At 39.0% G+C, this 22,510-nt stretch overlaps 1 protein-coding gene across 2 annotated transcripts in view; it reads left to right on the top strand.

Moving 5' to 3' along the window:
- Window positions 1-21,106, top strand: part of IGF2R (insulin like growth factor 2 receptor) — an 88,341-nt gene extending 67,235 nt beyond the window's left edge. The window contains exons 36-48 of one of the 2 annotated variants that reach the window (XM_034765283.1): window positions 1,899-2,048; window positions 5,528-5,689; window positions 6,552-6,759; window positions 7,251-7,397; window positions 7,960-8,194; window positions 9,360-9,496; window positions 10,452-10,566; window positions 13,366-13,512; window positions 15,240-15,424; window positions 16,452-16,638; window positions 17,934-18,086; window positions 18,734-18,803; window positions 19,334-21,106. In XM_034765283.1, coding sequence (XP_034621174.1) covers window positions 1,899-2,048; window positions 5,528-5,689; window positions 6,552-6,759; window positions 7,251-7,397; window positions 7,960-8,194; window positions 9,360-9,496; window positions 10,452-10,566; window positions 13,366-13,512; window positions 15,240-15,424; window positions 16,452-16,638; window positions 17,934-18,086; window positions 18,734-18,803; window positions 19,334-19,750 — 2,313 coding nt within the window. In that variant the 3' untranslated portion in view covers window positions 19,751-21,106. Of the gene's footprint in view, window positions 1-1,898; window positions 2,049-5,527; window positions 5,690-6,551; window positions 6,760-7,250; window positions 7,398-7,959; window positions 8,195-9,359; window positions 9,497-10,451; window positions 10,567-13,365; window positions 13,513-15,239; window positions 15,425-16,451; window positions 16,639-17,874; window positions 18,087-18,733; window positions 18,808-19,333 lie in introns of those variants that run through there. The other variant, XR_004645081.1, reaches the window with a different exon arrangement.
- The last annotated feature ends 1,404 nt before the right edge of the window (window positions 21,107-22,510 follow it).

Raw genomic sequence — 22,510 nt, 5'->3', positions numbered from 1 at the left:
AGATCCTTTTGACGGTCACGGAACATGGAAACCCTACCATCACCTGCTGATCGAATGTTTGGATAATGTACAGTCCACTTTTTCTTCTTTGACACATCTTTCCTAACTGGAGGCACCATGCAGAAGTAACAATTGCTGATATGATCTGTTGGCTCTCTCCAAATCATTGGCACTGCAAAAGGCATAGATTTCCTTTTCCTATTCAACCACTGGCGAAGATTTGTTGCACAAGTGTTGCAGCATATGTGTGGGGCCCACCTCTTGTCCTGATCTCCAATTTTGCAGCCAAAATAAAGGTGATAGGCTTTCTTAACCATAGTGGTTATACTGCGCTTTTGTGATGCAAAAGTAACTTCACCACAAACAAAGCAGAAGTTATCTGCACTGTTCACACAAGTACGAGGCATCTCTGCTCACTTTGGCTAAACTGATTTTGCAAAGGGACACATTTCTAACACTGACAAATAAGAGAGCAGGACACTGTATGATTTCTAGAGCTGATCTAGGGCAATTCAGCAGAGTGATGTAAGCTTCGTTATGACTGCATCATCCATGACTTCTAGGAATAACATGATGCAATTCATATAATGTATGACGCAATACCAGCTTCAGATTGTATCATTCATTGTTTTGCCTAAAAAGCAAGTACTGTCCAAACCCAGTCATAGATTTATTCATAGATCCGTTCATAGATCCAGTCAAAGATGTATTTTAGTCATTTCTGGTTTAAATTGAGATCCCTTCCCTTTATAACTCACTTATCCTCCGCCATTCCCAAGTCAAGGGTTGTATATACTGACCCAATAGCATATCTTGAAAACTTGAGCCAATCAACAATTTTAAGCATCGTTTTCGTTCTCAGTGACTCAGAATTAGTAAAGTTTGACTACATTTATTTCAGAAGCATTTTGGCTGTAGAGCAGTGTTATGAGTTTTGGGGGGAAAGGTGGATTAAAACTACATCTGCAAAATCCTGCCCCATCACACCATTTGTCACTTCTCTCCAAACTGTGTCCATGGTCTTACATCACCATGGCTATCCTCTGAGTTGGAAAGATCCACTGGCATTGCAGACTTTTGTCTCCTGTGATATATACTGGCAGCTCTCACTGGGATAGACCCAAAACATTAGCCAAACATGTCTCATTCATGGTTTATATTTAGCAGTACCTACTAGGTGTTTGGATTGGTGAGCAGAAAGCTTTTAAGTTACCTGTATATGGAGAAAAGATGATAGCCATAAAATTAATACAGTGTCCTAAATATGTATGTGTCCCAGTGTGTAGTGAAATGTAATTACAGGTGAATTATCTCCAAAACCTTATGTGAACACTTGATTACCAGATATCATGGTTTGCAAAGCAATAGTTGAAGGTGAAATCGGATTTGAAGGTGATGGTAACTCACCACCATAAGGAAGGTTGCTAGGGATGTTGATGTTTTCTCTTGCTGAAGATTAACTTACTGACTCTTGATGCGCATTTTTTGCAAAGGCTGTGAGCAAGTGAAACTGGTATTTTAAATGACAACATTTTTTTTATACTTGACTTTGGATGCTTCCATGTTGGCTAAAAAGAAACCCGTTTGTTACTTGAAAACAGCACTCTTTCTTGGACTAATGACACATCTTGCACACAAGATGTGAATTTTTGTTGATTTATTATGTACTGTTTTTTCAAGCTTACCAATCATTTATCATAGTGAGTGGTCATCTTCTGTTTTAAGATCTAATCAGAATATATCCAGGGAGAGCAGTTGTTATAGGGCATGATTTTCAGAGGTGTTCAGTACCTCTGTTCTCACTTAAGCCAAGTAGCTGCATCTTCCATTGATGTATCTGAAAACTGGGGCTGTAGTATTTAATATGCCATTATTAATCAATGTTTTTGCTCATTTAGGATATTGGTCGCATCACTGAACCTCCAAAAATAAATCCCGCAGTAAATGAAGTTTATATCACTTTTAACAGTACAACCCCTTGTGAAGCAGACAAAATGTACAGCTACAACTCTCTTATTGTATTCCATTGTAAAAGAGGAACAAGTCTGGTAAGAAACTTTTCTTTTTTTTTTAAACATTTTACAGTGAAAATACAGATGTGTGTAGGGTAGAGAAAGGAACAATACGAAGTGTATTGAAAAATGGGAAGTAACCAATGTGATAGTGTAAACTTTGCTCGTCCGTAGTGAATTTCTATTTTAAACTGCAACCAAACCTAGTAAGGAAAAAAATTGAGTAGTTCATGGAAAGACAGCAAGCATGTTTTGCTTCAGAAGAGTGTTTTCATTTTATGGCCTGAAAGAAAATTAGTCCTTTGTTCGGTTATTTTAAGATGTGTAATTTGCCTGCCTGCCTAAAAATATGTAAGTTGCAAGCTATCTGAGACTTTGCTGAGTTAATTAGTTTAGTGGTAGCTTATTGTTAACATTAAACTTCCTCTTAATACTGTCACTGATCAGCCTTAGCCCTGTACCAAAAGGAAGGAGTAGAATTCTTTTGCCTCGTGGAGGAAAACATTAGAATTTATTTGAATGTTTCCTTCGTACACTGTGTGCCATTTTCCCCAATTTAAAGACCAAAGATATCTTGTTACGAAATGTTAAAGCTGACTGGTTAAGCACTCAAGACAGGAAATGTAATAAATCTTAAATGTTCTTCTAATGTAGGTGTTTGGTTACATTTAAAAATACACATTTTATATAAATACCAGGGTTGTCAATCACACGAGTTAACTGCAATTAACTCAAAAAAATCGCGATTAATCGCAGTTAGAACAATAGAATACCAATTTGAAATTTAGTAAATATTTTTGAATATCTTTCTACATTTTCAATATTGATTTGAATTATAACACAGAATACAAAGTGCACAGTGCTCACTTTATATAATTATATTTGATTGCAAATATATGCACTGTAAAAATGATAAACAAAAGAAATAGTAATTTTCAGTTCACCTCATACAAGTACTGAAGTGGAATCTCTTTATCGTGAAAGTGTAACTTACAAATGCAGATTTTATTTTTTTTGTTACATAACTGCACTCCAAAACAAAAGTGTAAAACTTTAGACCCTACAAGTCCACTCAGTCCTACTTCTTCTGCCAGTCACTAAGACAAACAAGTTTGTTTACATTCACAGGAATTACTGCTGCCTGCTTCTTATTTACAATGTCACCTGAAAGTGAGAACAGGAGTTTGCATGGCACTTTTGTAGCCGGTGTTGCAAGGTGTTTACACGCCAGATATGCTAAACATTTGTATGCCCCTTCATGCTTCAGCCACCATTCCAGAGGACATGCTTCCATGATGTATTATTTTTTTAACAAACATCATCAGCAATTAAATTTGTGACTGTCCCCTTGTGGGGGGAATTAAGTCTCTTGCTCTGTTTTACCCGCATTCTTCATATATTTCATGTTTATAGCAGTCTCGGATGATGACCCAGCATGTTTGTTTTAAGAACTTTCACAACAGATTTAACAAAATGCAAAGAAGGTACCAATGTGAGATTTCTAAAAATAGCTACAGAACTCGACTCAAGGTTTAAGAATCTGAAGTGCCATCCAAAATCTGAGAGGGATGAGATGTGGAGCATGCTTTCAAAAGTCTTAGAAGAGCAACGCAAACCACCAAAAAAGAAAATCAACCTTCTGCTGGTGTCATTTGACTCAGATGATGAAAAGAACATGAATCAGTCTGCACTGCTTTGGATCATTCTCAAGCAGAACCCATCATCAGCATGGAAGCTTGTCCTCTGGAATGGTGGATGAAGCATGAAGGGATATATGAATCTTTAGTGCATCTGACACGTCAATATCTTGTGACACCAGCTACAACAGTGCCATGCGAATGCCTGTTCTCACTTTCTGGTGATATTGTAAACAAGAAGCAGGCAGCATTACCTCCTGCAAATTATAACCAACCTTGTTTGTCTGAGTGATTGGCTGGCCAAGAAGTAGGACTGAATGGACTTGTAGGCTCTAAAGTTTTACATTTGTTTTATTTTTGAATGCAGGTTTTTTAACATAATTCTACATTTGTAAGTTCAACTTTCATGATAGTGCACTACAGTACTTGTATGAGGTGAATAGAAAAATTCTGTTTTTTACCGTGCAAATATTTGTAACCAAAAACGAATATAAAGTGAGCACTGTACACTTTGTATTCTGTGTTGTAATTGAAATTAATATGTTTGAAAATGTAGTAAACATTCAAAAATCATTTAAAATAAATGGTATTCAGTTTAACAGCGCAATTAATTGCAATTAATTTTTTTAATTGCTTGACAGCACTAATAAAGACTAAAGCTGGTCAGAAAAACATTGACTGAGATTTTTCTGTCAAAATGCTTTTTTGAAACTTTCTCCAAAATTTTGTTTAGGAGCAAAATTGAAAAGTTCCAAAAATGTCAAAATGAGACATTTCAGCATTATCAGAACACTTCAATTTTTTGTTTTGAAACTACTTTCTCTTACATTATATTAATAAAGAGTTTTAGAATATAAAACAAATTATGGCAATTAGAAAACAAGAGGAAGTGGTAAAGATCAAACTCAAAGAACAAGTGGGAATATGTGTACCTTGGACTAGTATTGAAAAATGGGAATTGTGAAGATGCCATAAAATAAAGAATCAGACTTGCCACTACAATGTTCAGAAAACTCTAGCCTTGCAGATCTTGCAAAAACATTTCAATAAATACAAAAATCAGTGTACATGAGAACTATCATGCTGATACTGCTGTAGAGGTCGAAATGCTGGAGTATGAAGAAAGCTGATGAATGAAAGATTTTGACTGCAGAAATGAACTGGCTGATGGAAATTCTGAGAGGTTCAAGGGAGTGGAAAACAAATAAATGATTAGGGCAAGAAATAACGCTGTTACAGACAAGTCAAGAAAAAAAACTACGATGATTTGGACGCAAGTCAAAAATAGACCTGGAAAGGATGCAGTGCATGGCTATCTGCACTAGAGTGCAAGTAACCAAAAGGCGCTGGATAGATACAGTGAAGAATGGTATAGAACAGAAAGGTTCTGAACGAAGTTGTGAAGCTAGTACACGACAGAAAGTGGTGGAAAGACTTCATTCAGCCTATTGTTGCTGTTGAGGTGACAGGTAGGAATTGAAGAATATAAAACAAAAGTCAAAGTCTAAACAAAACTTAAACTTAAAATAACCCACCCTGAATTTTCCTTTGGAGAATTTTGTAATTTTCCATTTTTGTTCTGATATGAAACAAAGCCAAAACTTGGAATCTCAAAATACTTTGCAAAACAGCATTTCTGTGTTCCACACAGCTCTAGAAAGGCATGAAAATGGGTGATATGATGGAATAATTTGTTGCTAGTGACTGGCATCTTACCATTTTGTACTGGTTAGAGCCCTGAGCCAAGGAGTTAGTAAAAACAACCCTGCCATCAGGAGTCTCCTTTTTTCCTCTCCCCCCCTCCCAATCCCCCGATCTCTAGAAATAATCAAACCCACACAGAGTTCATTGTAATGCTTTTGCTGTGTTTTGTAACAGGGCAAGCCAAAGATGACACGAAAATCTGACTGCAGTTTTGTGTTTGAGTGGGGCACTCCTCTAGTGTGTCCCGACAAAGTGAAGATGCTGGGCTGCTCTGTGACTGATGAGCAGTTAAACTACACTTTTAACTTGTCCAGCCTTTCTAGAAGCTCGTATAAGGTAACGTTAACACAGTGTTGGGGCTATTATTGTTCTCAGTAGTAGGGGAATAGCATGCGTTGAAACCAAAGCAGTAAATATTCATTTGAATAAGCCATGTGAGCTGAGGAAATCAAAGTGAAGAGGCATGTGCATTACTTTTTTGTGCCATCTCCAAGAGCCACTTCTATTAAGTTGTGTTGCTGTTCCAGACTGCAGCCCTATGGTGGAGACAAAACGACGTACTGGTAGCTCTAGTCCTTCCCTCATAAAATGCTTATACTAGACTTGCAACATTCTACTTGTCTGGGGTATTTTTTCTCCCCAGTGAGGAAGCATTGTTAACTTTTCCGTTATTAGGCATTGTAATATTAAAAAAAAATGAATGGGTACTTGTGCACAAGCCAATCAATTTTCATAAAAGCTCCTGGGTGCTACAGTAATATTTATTGAATTTTGCAAGACTGACCTATTAATATGGCTCAATACGATAAAACTTTAAATTGTAGGGTATATTTCTTCCCTATGGTCTTAAATGATTTTCTGTAAAACAATGCCCAATCCCTGTCGTCTAAACTTTTTACAAGACTTCAAGTACACCTCTACCTCGATATAACGCTGTCCTCAGGAGCCAAAAAATCTTACCGTGTTATAGGTGAAACCGCGTTATATCGAACTTGCTTTGATCCACCGGAGTGCACAGCCCCGCTCCCGCGGAGCACTGCGTTACCACGTTATATCCGAATTCGTGTTATATCGGGTTATGTTATATCGGGGTAGAGGTGTATATAAAGGACTTGGGTAATTCTCATAGAGTATTGACTGTTGGCTCTAGAGTGTTTTATCTTTGTGACGTATGATTCCCTTTTGGATGCCTCTACAGGTATCTTCTGGATCCAACAGTTACCATGTTGGGGTGTGTGCTGAAGTAGCAGATGTGCCCCAGGGAAAATGCATAGATGGGGCAGTGTGCCTGGTCTCTGAAAACAGTGCTGCTTCATTTGGAGTCATACAAGGAATGAAAATGGATTACAGGCATCAGGATGAAACTGTCATTCTGCAGTATACCGGGGGTGATCGGTGCCCTCCAGGTGAGATCCTGTAACTAGCTATAGGTAACTTACATAAAAAATTGTCTGGTCCCATTAGGACACAGAGCAGCCGAAAAACTGCCAGGAAAAAAACAGTTTAGCAATAGGAAGATGTAATCCTGGCTCTTGTATAATTAATCACTTTAAAAACATAATGTTGATTTATATTTATGATCTATTGCTGACCTCTGCAAAGAAGTTATTTACCTATGCTCAATACAGCCTTTGCTACATGTCAGTTTGAAGTGGCTCAATGAAGGCCCTAGCTGTTTGCCCAGAAAGTTAAATTGTGTATCTCTTTGCAATGTCCTCTTTGATTGCATTTAGACTTGATGTTTCTGTATTTGTTCCTGAATGCTGGGGTAATGGATATTTTTGAAAAGTACAGAGAGTAATATATGAGAACTATAAACTGCTTTTGATTTATTGCCTGTCATTACACGTGGTAACTACAGAGCATATGTCTCAAGGGGTATCACCTCCATTTACAGTGACTGAAAAAGGTGAGCTTTGCGTATTCCCCTTCAAATACAATGGCAAGAGCTATGAGGATTGTATTGTGGACAAAGGAAAACAGCGATGGTGTGCCACCACTAATGACTATGACAGAGATGGAAAACGGGGATTTTGTGGAAATGGTTAGTAAGAACTTCATTTACCAGAGATATGAAATGATGCACGTGTCCATTGGGCCTGATTCTCAGTTAAACCAAGGCTCTTTTTACATGGCTCGTGCACTATAAGGATGATAGTGTGTGGTTTTCCCTCCCTCCCCTCCAGTACTACTGTTGTGTGGGTAAAAGTCCTTTATGAGGAGAAACTGTAACATGAGCAAACAGTATGCAATTTAAAAAAAAACAACACCCTAATGTCATAAAATGGTGAAAACTACTTTACCTAATAAAAGTTGATTTTCCCATTAAGCTGGAGATAAAGTTTAAAAAAAAAAAAGTGGAATTTAATCAGCCTAATGTACTAAAGTAATGGTACATCAGAGTGATTGTGTTCTGCCTATTACGTGAATCTAACTAATATAGGTGGGCTAGAAACAAAAGCTGATATTTCTTTAATGAGAAGCTATGCTTGATTCAGAACAGTTCTCCACTACTGTCTAGAGTCATAATTATTACGCTGCATGGTCCACACGTACATTACAACCCCTCCAGTTTTTTTTCTCTTCATTAATGTATCTCCACGTAGCAACTGGGAATCGAGAAGCTACTATTATTTTCAAGTGCGATGACAATGCTGGGAACGGGAACCCTCAGCTCCTGAGCGAGACACTTGGCTGTGCTGTGACCTTTGAATGGAAAACACAGTTTGTTTGTCCTCCAAAGAAAATGGAGTGCAAGTTCATCCAAAAGCACAAAACCTACGATTTAAGAGTGCTCTCCTCACTGACAGGATCATGGCTCTTTAACCATAATGGGATCGCGTGAGTGTTCTCCTCCCCCCCACCCCCCGGATGATTTTAATCCTTTTTACACAGCAGTTTGTGCATCAATGGATTGAGATTGAGTTACATGTGGGTGTATGGAGGGGTGTATGATGGTTTTTCAGTATTTGATAGTCCACATTTGGTAGTGGGTTTGACTTATAGCTTTTCTCCAAATTGCAGCCTTTCATAAAGTTCAGTGAAATCACAAGTGTGCATTTTAGCATTTGGGAAATTGAAAGTTGTAATGAAAGGAGCCTGCTCATCCAACTAACTGGGGAAAGTCTTCTTCGGAAATGGGTACCTTTGCACAGGGTGGATTAAAAGTGATGGCATTTTAAAATAAACATCAGATTTTTTTAAAAATCTGAAATAAAATATAGCCTCAGAATATTCACTTTAATGAGTTAAAGGGGATATCTTTATCTTAATCGGTTTATCTTTTTGAGATCAAATCAAGCGTATGGCCTGCACTAAATATATCTGCTGCTCTCAGTGTGACAGTGGAGTGAATGCCGGTGTTTACTTTTCCAACTTGAGTTGAGACACTTGGAACTTTGTTTTTCTTTTCCATTCTATGAATAAAGTAAAAGTGGAGAGGATGAGATGTACTAGTTCTAAAAAGTTGAAAAGCATTGTTACCAGAAACAATGTCTTTGATTAACTACAATTAATACTTTCTTTGTTTAATAAATCAATTAATTTTTAATGCAAAACACATCTTTTATAAACGTGTGGCTTTGTATCCAGCACTTTTAAGGTACTGTTTTTTAACTAACAATTTCATAATGCTGTCTCTGTGTTTTTAATTGAACTCCAATTTTCTTCCAAATATAGCTTGACATGAGTAAAAAATTGATCTAGTAAATTAATGTTGGGGAACAGTGAATGACCCAGGCACACAAATCTTAAAATAAGAATCAGATCAGTTGATTTGGAAATGCAATAAAAAAATCTGAAGTTTGACTCATTCTGTGTTTGCCCACACAGATTCAGATAGCTCTTATGGTAATGAGGTATGTCAAAATAACCACTGAGTTCTCATGTAAACTAAGCAACAATCAACATTTCTGAATACAGAATATTTCATGATGCTTAATCCTTTCCTTGTTCCTGTTCATTCAGCATAAACTATTTTTTTTTCTTTTCTCTTCTCCTATGATAGGTATTACATGAATCTGTGTCAGAGAGTAAACAATGGACCCACAGGCTGTCCTGAAAGAGCCGCTATTTGCAGCAAAAGTCGAAATGGGGCTGTTCGGGTTCTGGGAGTTGTACATACACAGAAGCTGAATGTGACAGGTTCAGTAATCCTTTTGAATCCTTATTTCAGTAGACAGCTGCAAAATCAGTATTTTTATAGGGAGGATCTAGTGGTCATGCTGAAACACTCTTGCATAAAGGCTTCAGTAAATACATCTGTTGCATGTTAATTAAGCTTTTCATCTTAAATGGCAGTAATAGTTTATTAATGACACATGCTTTTAAAAACTCTTCCAAAATTCCATCTAAAACAGAGTAACATTTAGGCTGTGATAGTGGCCAAAAGAAGTAAAATTAGTTATAACTGAGCTTCTCTGAGGCCATTTTTAGGAAAAATGCAAACTTTGCTATCAAGAACCCAGCACTGGGACATGTCCAGGTATTCTACTCACTTTAATAGAATGTTTGAACGTGTTGCTTTTTTAAACAAGGATTCTTGTTTAAAATCCTAGTTAAAGGAAACTAGATAGTGACAGTTTTAGAAAATGCAAGAAAAATTATTCTGCTGCAATGCTTTGGTTTTAAAGAAGAATCTTTCTTCTTGTCTTCCAAAAGTGTACCTGCAGCTAACTTTTAAATCTCTTGTGTTTTTAAAGATTGGAAATAAATCTAGCCAATAGGGGAAAAAATTCATGCACGTATACTCAGTGTCTTACTTGCAAAAATGAGTTTTTCATTCGTTGTTTGACAATGTGTGGGCTGTATTAAAATTGTAAAATGGAACTAGCTAGGCAAATTATCCATAACCTTAAAGGACAGAACACATTTGTAACTGAAGTGTTTCTTTTGGGAGGCATGGGGGAAACTGTGTGGTAAGGATGGTTGGAATGATGTAACAAGATGTAATTTGACCTCTGGGCCCATCAAAACATTGGGATTAGGTATTTAACTTAATCTAAAATGGCAGTAGTATTTTATAACCACAGTCACAAGCCAAGTTATTTAAAGGATTACAGAACACAAAGAACTGAGTGTCTCAATGATTGTTTTTCAGATGATAAAGTCCTTGTTAGTTACTCAGGTGGATTTGAATGTAGAAAAAACAAGAAAGCAACAACTATTATAGAACTGAAATGTGCAAAAACAGTTGGTGAGCCCAGGCTACATAGGTGAGTAATAAGACTTCTGACTATATTAACCAGACCTTCTTGATTCAGTCAACCAGAAAGATAGAGGGGTTGTGGAAACAGTTTTGGTTTTTGTGCATTTAGTACTGCATCCTTACAGCAGAACAAATTCTTGGCTTAAGAACTTAAAACGTTTGGTGCTATAGCAGAGCAAAGTTTTCATCCAAGAATCTCTGTACTTTAGGAACATAGTCTCCCTCACTTTTGTGAGGTTGGTACTATGCCCATTTTATGGAGGGGGTAAGACCCCAATTTTTACAGGTATTACTTTATTCAGTGTTTCAATGCTTATGTCCCATTTTCAAAAGTGACTTAGTGTTGACAATGTATAATTGAGGTGGAACAGTGCATAGACACCTTAAAAATCTGGGCCTAGGTTATTTGACCAAGGTAATACAGTGAGTCGATGGTAGTGCTGGGGATCAGAGCCATAGGTTCTAACTTGCAGTTTCTGCTCAGACCTCAACAGTCAGTTACTATTAAATAAAAAAAAATTGAACAAAATAGATTTCCAAACTTTATTTAGGTGCCAAGTTTTGGAAATTTTGCCAGTTAAATCGATTTTCAGCCCAATTACCCAACCTCTCTCCCAATCTGTAACTATACATTTTCTATTCTGCTTGAAAAGATTAGTTGGCATCCCTCTGATTGTTCTGATCCTCCACATTGTTCTCTGGCATTAGAACCTTGTGGAGAGCCAAAACAATGGTCACAAGTGAGGATGCCAGAAGAAAAAATGCTAGCAGTGGGACAAACAGCTGCCTGCTGTACTCACATGTTCTTAAAAGTAAATGCAGAAAGTTCTGAATAAATGTGCACTTTGTGTAGGGTTACCGTATGTCCGTTTTTTCCCGGACATGTCCGGCTTTTCGGCAATCAAACCCCCGTCTGGGGGGAATTGCCAAAAAGCCGAACATGTCCGGGAAAATGCCGGCTGGGCACTTCCCCTCCCGCGGCTGCTCTGCTCCTCCCCTGATTCTTCGGCTCTGTTTAAGAGCCGAGCTGCCAGAGTGCTATGGGCTTCAGGCAGCCCCCTTGCCTCCGGACCCCAGCTGCCGGCCGGGCACTTCCCCTCCCAGGCTCCGGCAGCGCAGGGTCCGGAGGCATGGGGGCTGCCCAAAGCCGGTAGCACTCGGGCAGCTCGGCTCTTAAACAGAGCCAAAGAGTCAGGGGAGGAGCAGAGCCTCCGGCCGCGGCGGCTCTGCTCCTCCCCTGACTCTTCGGCTCTGTTTAAGAGCATAGCGCTACGGCGGAGGGGAAGTGCACGGCCGGGGGCGCAGGGTCTGGAGGCATAGGGGCTGCCCGAAGCCCAAGCGCTACCGGCTTCACAGTTTGCCAGGCAGCCTCCAGACCCTGCGCCCCCAGCTGGGCACTTCCCCTCCCGGGCTCCAGCTGTGCTGGGGAAGCGCCGGCTGGGGGCGCAGGGTCTGGGGGCTGCCCGGCAAACCGTGAAGCCGGTAGCGCTCGGGCAGCCCTTTTCATGTGGCTGGGAGTGGGAGGGAGGAGGGGGCGGAGTTGGAGTGGGGCTGGGGTGGGAAATGGGCGGGGCCAGGGGCCGTGGAGGGTCCTCTATTTGTTTAATATGGTAACCCTAACTTTGTGCTGCTTGTCAGCTATCTGTAAATTACAAGTAAAGGAACTGGATGGCTGCCCTGGAATAGCAAATGTATAGCCTGATTCCTCTGCCGCCCCCCCCCCCCCCCCCCCTCCCCCCCCCCCCCCGAAAGCCATTTAAAAATCGCACAGACTTCAGTGTGTGTAATTACACAGAACACGTTCTCAATCTGTGTTTACCAGATTGGAGGCTTTTGGATGCTTTCCACTTTTTCATTTTCATAAACAGCAATTCCATTCAGTATTTATTTTAGATTGTGTGGGCTAACATCTTGGTTGGCATTTCCTTCAAACTGATAAAGATGTGAAAGCATAGCAGGAAAGAATCAGTTGTTGTTGAGGTGGGTGTAGCTACAGTATATCCATTCTCTAGATTTATCAAATTATATCAGTTTCAAGTTTTTTGTAGCTATTGATTGTCATTACCAAAGAGGTTTTGGAGAGAGTGTGTTGCCTAACTGCGGGTTTCTTTAATCTGTGTTACTTTAACTTTAAAATGTGTTTTGTGTGCGCAATGGTAAAAGCGGACACAACTCTATGTATAAAAGTTCTCATTTAATGAGAGCCATAATCTCTGAACACCTCCCCTGAGCACTGAATATGTTTGGAGCCAAACTTTATGGCTCAGTTCTGTCTGGGAATGAAATGTCCCCCTGTAGCAATAGGAAAACTGAGCACAAGAGCCAGGGACTGGCACTTGACCAGCCATGTTTGTTGTCCAAGATCCGTGAAATGCAAAATGTAAACCTTCCAAAGCAAACCAGAGTGCTGATTAGTTTTACCTTTTCTTTAAATCTCAAATGCGGCATGTGCCATTGGGAACTTTAAGCAGCTGTTTTTCTGAATTTTTGTTTTAATTTATTTATTATTTTTTTTACTTTTACATTTGTGGTTTCAGAAATTACCTGTTGTTGGACTTCTGAATCCATTGACATAGGAAGCAGTTCAGTAAGGCTGGTAGAACAGTGATCTTGATCTAGGTCATCAGTTTATGCAAGAAATAAGCACAGATATTAAGCTTCTACCTGCTGAACCAATAGGTTACACCATGTTGAAAATCATGAGTATCTTTCCCTCCTTCTTTCCCATGGTCAGTTATATTCTTTTCAGACTAGCAAGCACGTCACTCAAATATGACTTGTTACTGCTTTCCTATGTATTTGGTAGGATTGATGAAGAAAACTGTACATACTATATCACATGGGGAACTCGAGCAGCTTGTGCTGTGAAGCAGCAAGAAGTGGAGATAGTGAATGGGGTGGTTATTAATCCTACAACTGGGAAAAATTTCAGCCTGGGTGACATTTATTACAAGTAAGTAAAACATGTTCCTATAGTGTGCTGAATTTGGCTACTAAAACCGTACCACTTTGACTGCTATGGGCTGTCTTAGATGTGCCTAGCTTTGGAGCACACATGCTAATGAACTTTCTGTAACTCACCAGCTGTGTGCAAACTACTGACTCTGGGCCTGATTCTGGAACGTGCTGAGTGCTTTCTCTTCCTGTTGAAGTCAATCGGGGTTGAGGATGTTCTGTGTATCTCGATGCATTCAGCACCCCTTAGGGTCAGGCCCTTTTTTAAAACCAGATATCGAGAGTTCATCTAGTGTGTGCAAAACTCTCTTTCAAGACGATAGAGACAACCACCCTCTGATCTTGCCCAGTGTTTGTTCCCTCAGCCACTGTGTCATAGACTCTTACTACACCATTATGGTGACTTTGGTTTTTATGTAGCACCTTTTTTGTACTCCAGTAATGATACATTCACAGCTTCCCAGGCCAGAAAAGACCATTCTGCTGATGATAGTCTGACCTCCTGCAGAATACAGGTCATAGAACTTCCCCAAAATAATTCCTAGAGTGGATCTTTTAGAAAGACATCCAAAGACCTCCAAACTTGCCAGTAAGGGAGAATTGCTTGCAAGTTCTGAGGTAAGAAGTTTTTGTGGCCATGGTGCAAAGCTTTAACCATGGAGAGGCATAACATTGAGTCACTGGTTGAAATGGGAAACCTTAAAAGCAACAGGAGGCTCAGGGAAGGGAGGAATGTTAGACCTCAAGACTGACTCTAGTGTGTGTGTATGTACGTACACAGTAAAACTACAGAAGCAACTGCTTAGAGCAGGGTTACAACATGCTCAAAAAAGGCAATGAAGTAAACAATGCAGGGTGTGTGGCATGGAGATATAACCTCATAATTCAAGGGTGTGATGGGAAAGCAAGACAGTGAAGAAGCATTGCTTCTCTGAGTCACAGACCAGCAACATGCACTAAAGAGAGCAGGAATTGTATAGCCATGCAAAAGCACTGGTACATCTATTCACATGGCAGCCCTGCCATGTTCAGTTCATTCTACTGCCTAATGTCATTGAATAAGGCAGGGTGGGGAACAGATAGGTAGGAAATAGTTGTTTATTCCAAAACAGACTTGGAAAGGTAACTGGGCGTGGGCTTGATCAAAAATCAGTCTCGAGACAGGGGAGGAGTACTGGAACAAACATCTTTTTTTTTTTTTTTTTTTTTTTTTTTTTAAACCTCAAAACTTGGACTCTTTCCAGTAATGTCAATAGATACAATTATAAAATTTACACATTACAAGTGGTTGGTAGCCATTAATCTTGGACATGCTGGATTGGTGTCAGCAGTGCCAGGATATTGCCACAGTTACTGATCAGGCAGAATGCATGATTTTATGACTAACACTTCAGCCCAGTCCAATTATGCTCCTAAATCCATAGTTAGGCCTCAAAATAAGTGGGCTGATCACCCATAAATCCCACTGAAGCCAATGGCAGTTGCAGGTGTTCAGTATTTTTTGATACTTACCTTTTGGTGCCTACATGTGGATTTGGGAGCTAACTTGTAGGTACCAAGGGTTGAACTTTTTTTCCTCCATATCTGTCCTTTCTGACCGTAGAATATAAGAAACGTGCTTGGAAATCTGCTAAAATCAGGTTGTTGCTGATGTTGCAATATTTGTTCTTGCCCATAATTATGAGAGAAATTTGGACTTGACTACAAAGTTGCTTTTGCTTTCAGATTATACCAAGCATCTGGTGATATACGGACAAATGGTGACAAATATGTGTATGAAATCCAACTTTCTGCTATAACAGACTCTGCACACCCACAGTGCTCTGGAGCCAGCGTATGCCAGATTAAAACTACTAGTACCTACGTTAGGAAAGTTGGCTCTTCTGATAAAGCTAAATATTATGTTCAAGGTAAGTCCTCACTGACTAGAATTGTCTACACTTGGAACTTTTCTGTGAGTTACTTCCTAGAATGTGAGACTTCTGCTTTTACTATCGTTTGTATTAGTATATTCCTGTTAAGACTGCTGGAATTGATCTTCCTGGCTACAATCTTTCCACTCTTACTTGTCAGTTTGAATGCAGGAGTGGCATAACGGAGACAGAAATGACTGACTTTCCTTATAGGAAAAAGATATTGGTGGAGTGATGGGGAAAACAAGACCCTTCTCTTCTTCTCCCCATCCCCATTTGCATGTATGTTCTATAAGTAATAGATTATACTGTCTGTGATCCCAGAAAAGGGTTTAATAAAGCTCAGGCGGGCTCTTCAGCGTAAAACATTGCATACAAAACTTAGTGTTAGTTATGGCAGGACCCTTCACATCTCCTGCAGATACAAAACTTGCCTGAATAGTATTAAAGTGAATGTCTCTCTCCTGGCTACAAGACCTCCTCTTCTATTAGTCAATACTGCCAAACAGGCCATGACACACAGGACAAAATACCAAGACACAGACTCTCTGTTTTCTTGGAGATGGTTATTGGTATCACTGCTTATTAAATCTCTCTTTACATTGTGTATTGCTTTCCCAAAACCTCAAATAGCAGATGGCACTCAGTGAATGTCATTGGTGCAAACTGTTTCATGTTCTCCAGAATTCAGAAAAACGTTATCAAACTGCATATTGGATTTAATATTTGTTGATGAGTTTTTGTGAAAAGTAGGCAAAATATTAGTAATTCTAGAAGAGCTCTGTAATAAAAATATATAAATATTATTCCTGCCTGATCGCCCAAGTGTAACACTTTTTTAAAGGGATGCTGTGAGTAATCGTAACCTAAACATTGCAGGAGTAAATTTAGACAGACGTTCTGAAGTAACACGCTTTCTCTTGCTCTCTCCTCAGTAAAAATGTAGCACATTTAATAGACCATTTGTAAGGACCTAGTGCCTGTGCAATGTTTTATGAAATCTTTTCACTTTTCTTCTTTGTAGATGATGACTTGGATGTTGTGTTTTCATCTGATTCAGCCTGTGGTAAAGATAAATCAAAATTCGCCTCCTCAACGATTTTATTCCACTGCAATTTACAGGCAAAAGAAGGCATCCCTGAATTCCTTCACGAGACAGCAGACTGCCAATATTTGTTTACCTGGTACACGTCTGCAGTCTGTCCATTAGAGTAAGTAACTTTATTCTCCCAAAGTAACATGCAGTTCTTGTTAGCAGTTTATCTACTAGAAGGTTATTTTGCCTTCCAGCATTATCTACGGTAGTTGTGGCAAGGAAAAGACATCTAAGAATCTAGTAAAAGGAGCATCTAATGCTTATGAGAGGAGTGAGTGGATACAATTTCAAGGCTTAATAAATGGAGGAACAGTGATTCCACTTGCCAGCTAAATGATCATCTTGTACTAAGATTATTTTAGGTCTAGATTGTTTGTTTAATATTTGCACTGAAACAAATTGAAAAGAAGAGACCTCAATTAAAATATACTTCTCCCCATTCATTCAGTTTGTTTCCATCCAACAACTGCTTCTCTGGTTACTGAGAGGAGTAGCTTAAGGCATATCTCCCATTAACAAACTGCCTTAACTTTAATAATTAAAAAAAAAAAAAAAAAAAAAGAGCTCTCCATAGTCGTTTATTCAGTGTGTGGAAATGACTAGCTAGGTTTCTTCCACACTGCAAATGGTTGTCACCTTTACCTGCCCACTTCTTTATGCCAGAACTTTCTCTGCTGGAGTGGACAATATTTATTTGTATTGCGCTAGTGCCTAGGAATCCCAATCACAGACCAGGGCCCACTTATGCTGAATATTGTACAAACACAACAAAAAGATGGTCCCTGCCTCAAAGAGCTTACGACCTAAGTATAAGACAAGATCCAACAAGTGGATATAGACAGATGGGAGAGCACAAGGTAACAATAAGACAATACTGATTGGCACAATAGATCGTGGTCTCAAAGGTAAGATGTGTAGCTGCATCTGGGTGCTATGTTACAGCTTGTTGAAAGACAAATTGTGTTCACCTGCTATAATGTGCTATGGTGCAGGGTTGGGGTGCTGTGGATTCATAGCTAGATCCTACAGTGGTTTTGAGTTCAGCTTTTTTATTCTTTAAATATTTAAACTGTTGCTGTGAATTCTACTTGTTAATAACTACGTGCTAATAAATCTGTAATGTTTACAGAACTGTCCTTTTAAACAATACTTCTGTATTTGGTTGCAGACTCAAATGACCCTCTTCCTATTGCTTTCGTTTAGAATAAACTAGATCACTTGTGTATTTAAATTGAAATGCACTAAACCTTCTCCCTTTGAAGCAGCTTCTATATAACAGTCCAACAAGAGCTGGCGTTACATCTCTTACTGAATTTGTTTGATCCACTGTTTCTAATCAACGTTTCCTCAGACTGTTATACACAACCAGACAGAGTGTCCTCTTATCCATGTCTCCTATGCTGCCTACAGAAGTTCTGAGAGCCAGGACCAATCTGACCAGGGAGTGCAAATTTTCAAAGGCCTTTCGGGAAGAAGCCAAGCTGTTGGGGCTGTGCTGAGTGTCCTCCTGGTGGTTCTCACAGCGTGTCTGTTGATCTTGTTGCTTTACAAAAAAGAGAGGAGGTAAGATAGGGGAGGCTAATGGGAAAATGTTTCCTTGTGGTGTTTAAGGTGATTTCAGTTAAAGGGATGGTGTCTACTTGAAATCTAGTCAGTTTCTCAGAATGTGTTTTTAAGTTGATGGTATCTCTAAGCGTAACTCGAGTTTCCCCTGGTTCAGCTTGACCCAATAGATACAGCAGAGAACAAATACATGAGTTAATGCTATCATGATTAACAGTATGTTCAGCACTGCAGAGTAAATGTAGTTTGCTCTCCCTCCCCCTCCCCCCCGGTGAATGTTCTGCTAGCAATTTTGTTACAGATTTGAGAAGACAGAGGAGTTCCAGAACATTTATTGGTGATGAGGTAGAGAGGGAGTGGTGTGATTGACTACCTCCAGATACTAGCAATTAGAATAGTCTTGGACCAAATCTTTCTCTTTTATATACCAGTGTAACCCATTCAATTAATGGACTTGGAAAGGTGTATATGAGAAGAGTATTGGATCTCTTCTCTTGACTGGAAACTGAGCAGATTTCGCACAGACTGGCAGAAGAGAGTGAAAATTAAGGGTTTTGGTATTGCTGATCACTGTTTTTTCTCCAGAAGGATAAATAGGGATCTAATACTGTAAGATGAACATTATTTTTTTCATTTTTTTGTTTTAGAGAAACTGTGATACACAAGATAACCAACTGCTGCAGAAGAACATCAAACGTTTCCTATAAATATACAAAGGTAATTGTACTACTTATAGTTGTGATGACCTCTGAGGTTCTGTTTTTTAAATGATTTTCCAAACTAGTACTATAGCTGCTTCTATTCACAATTACTTTAAATGAATTTAAACTTACTCTTTTTGACTATCGGCGAGCTGGTTGGCTGGCTGAGACTAAATCTGAAAGTAGATGGAGGGAAAGAACAGAACAGTTTCTGTCCTCACAGATGGGAGGATAGGAGAATGAGGAGGATTAAGGGAAATGCTGAGGAGTGATCAACAAATAGGAGGAAAACTGGGAAAGCACAGAGCCAGAGAAGATGAGAATAACGTGGAATAGTGCTCAGAATGTAAAAGGCAGCATAGAGAGATCAAAGTATTAGCACAAAATACAGTGTTAGTGCACTATCTGCTTATCAGTGGAAAATGGTAAATCAAAGTGCGGGATGGGGCTGTTAGTGGTTCTCAGGTGATGGATTTCAGGAGACCATAAAGGGTGCTTGTGAGAGCCTATCCAATATTCAGTAACTTTACCATCTTCATACTGCAGATAAACACAGAAGAAGAAGCTAATGAGAATGAAACTGAGTGGCTTATGGAGGAAATTGCAGCACCAAATCAGAGATCAGGAAAAGGAGGACAAGAAAATGGTCACATCACTACCACATCTGTTAAATCAGAAGCCTTGACATCTCTCCGGGTGGATGACCTGGACAGTGAGGATGAAGTTCTAACTGTCCCAGATGTGAGGATTCATTCAACTAGAGGGGTGCAATCCAGAGGCTCAGACCAGAACAGGCACCAGCAAAAGAAGCCATTTAGCCTGGGAAGTGATGCCAAGACCAACTTGCTGAATGGAGGAAAGGAAAGAAAAACAAAACCTAACCCAGGCCAACAGAAGACACAGAATTCTACGAATACCCTATCGTTTCACGATGATAGTGATGAGGACTTGTTGAATGTTTAAATAGCCCCTCTTGTGCCTAATTAAATAAATATAGATATATAGATATATATAGATATATATATATATAGTGGGACAACAAACACTTCCAACCAAATATGAAGACTTTAGCCTGAGATTTCTTCTGGATTTTGCCTTTGACAAGAAAACATTCAAAAGGGAAGAAAAAAAGGATCAATCCTGGTTGTTTACAATGATCTGTTCAGTAATGACTGGACTTCCAGCATCCAGTTGGCTGAGTTATGTTTCTCTCTCTCTCTCTCTCCCCCTCTCTCTCTAGCCAGGATTTTCTCTTTTTAAACCTTCAGCACAGGCACGACATGTTACAAAATCATTTCAAAGGACAGGATTAAATCTGAATTGTGCCCCTGTCACTTGAGATTCAAGATATTTGACTACTAGCATTTTAACTCTCTCCTTGTATTTATTGACTCTCACTACTCAGGTTTGCTGAATAATAGCAACATGTTCTTCCTGCCGGCAGGGTATTATTCTATAGATTCACACATCATATGAGAAGGAAAATAAGTGTAACTTTTTGTTTTGGATGGGTTTGATGTAAATGTTGGAACTGGTCTAATTTATCCTGTAAATTTGAATACTCCATTCTAATTTAAACAGTTAATTGATTTAAAACCATTTACTGAAAGGTACAACTCTGTTAGCTTTAGTCTGAAATGGTGGTTGTTCTTTGCATGATATTTTTGGTACTGGTCACATGACATATTTCATCAGTATTTGCTTAAACAGCTGACAAGCACCCAAAGCTTTCCCTTGAGTGCAGACGGGACTAGAATTTGTGCATGCTCAGACATAACTGGATTGTTCAAGGTCGTGGGTGCAGAATTCCTAGAATGCCATATTCACAATCCTGTCATTTCTGTCATCTTAAAAAGCCCAAGACCTAGAGAAGCCTTAATTTGCAAAACAGGTATTGTTTTTGGTACTAATTGCATAAAATATGGTGGGCCCACGTCTTTCAGTAGTATCTCAGATCCAGGTCGTCTTATATCCTGAGGCCAATGGTCACTGAATTACAATGTTGCCAGAACTTAATGGAGGTGATATCAATCTTCCTGTAGCAGTCTGCTCCTCTCAATGTTTTCTGAATTATCTATGGGCGATAATACAGTTTCATATACGTGTACAGGTACTTGTTGGTCAGAATTTTTGAGACTCTTTCTTGTACCTTTTTGGTTGGCTTATTTGGTTTCAACACTGGTTTCTTCATTTTATAAAACAGTTTCCATTTTGAATCAAATTTAGTGTAATATAAACTATTCAGCAATTTCAATAAAAGATAAATTAAATGGACATTCCAAACGATTCTCATATGTATTAAAATAAGTGCTGAAATTTTTCTTGCTTACAGTTTTGTTTAAAAAAGTGTGTTTGACAACCTGAAAGTCACTTTCCAGATTTCCTGCTGGAAACAGTTAATATTTCTGATTGCAAAGCTAAAGATGAAACTTAAGATGTCTCACTACAGACATCTGAATTTATAAGCAGATTTCAAATAATGGATTTTCTTTTTCAGACTTGGGGTTCTCTCCTAGATTCTGTATAGATAACTATGCGTAACCAATAAAACCATAACATAGGTGTCTTCTATAAAGCTGTGTTAAATATAAGGAAGTGTCACATTCCAAACCTGAACGACACTTTTATATCTAGAAAGAAAATTGGTGTAAGGCCAATTCTTGGGAGAAAATAGATTCTGGAAATAAGATGCACGTTTCTAACCGCAAGGGTAGTTGGTCTATTGGAACGTTTTATCGAGGGATACGGTGGATTCTCCATTATTCAGTCATCAAGACTGGATATTTCTAAAAGATGTATTCTCTAGTTCCACCACATGTTGTTGGGCTGGACTGCATGAACTACTGGATGGCCTGTTATGCAGGAAGTCAGACTAAATCATTTTAATGATTCCATCTGACCGTAATCTACTAATCAGAGTTTACCTGTGAATATTAAGTGAGTCCTATTTAAAGCTGCATAAGTAAATAGGCCCTCACATCTCTGAGCTGTAAATTCTAGAAATACACTGTTAAACACATAGCTAAAGCAGAGTTAAGGGTTTGGTTTAAATGACTAATCCAGAAGCTGCTGCGCCTCCCTGCACAGTTCCTAAACTGTGCAGTGGATTGGTCTTCGATCTTGTGTGTCACTTCAAAAACCGCCTTTTGGAGAAGTGGAGTTAAAGAACAGAGAGCCTCTTTTTTTTTTTTTTTTTTTTTTTTTTTTTTTNGTAAGGAGCTTATGTTTCGACCCTTCCTGTTTTCCACTGTCCCTAAATCTCTTAAGCATGGAGCTTAACTTGATCCTTCAGTGTATCCTTCTCTGGTCCTTTTTTTTTTTTTTTTTTTTTTTTTTTTTTTTTTTTTTCCTGGATTGATTGAACATTTCTGTTTTGTTTTAGGATTTTACACTGACGCCTGTCACCTTAGTTTGGGTGCCTTCCATGTAAAATCAACGGTGCACTTCATGCAGTCTCTTCTCCCTTTTTGGGGGTGAAAACTCTAGCTGGGATAGGGGGTATTGGGTGTGGGTTTGGTTTTTTCCCTCTAAGAATAGACTTAAAACTCTGCAGCTCAGCGTTTTCCACAATTCTGATCCATGTGGTCTGTTCCCCTCCTGCCTGCAGTTTTAGAGGTAATTGAAAGCTGTTGCATAGCCTCACCCTCTTGTTCAGCTTGCTCCCAGATCGTATGCCTCTACGGCAACCGTCAAGCACGGTTCCCTTTGCTCCTGACTCATCTT

This window comes from Trachemys scripta, chromosome 3 (assembly GCF_013100865.1).
Source record: "Trachemys scripta elegans isolate TJP31775 chromosome 3, CAS_Tse_1.0, whole genome shotgun sequence".
Classification (NCBI taxonomy): domain Eukaryota; kingdom Metazoa; phylum Chordata; order Testudines; family Emydidae; genus Trachemys; species Trachemys scripta.
This window is presented reverse-complemented; position numbering and strand designations above follow the sequence as displayed.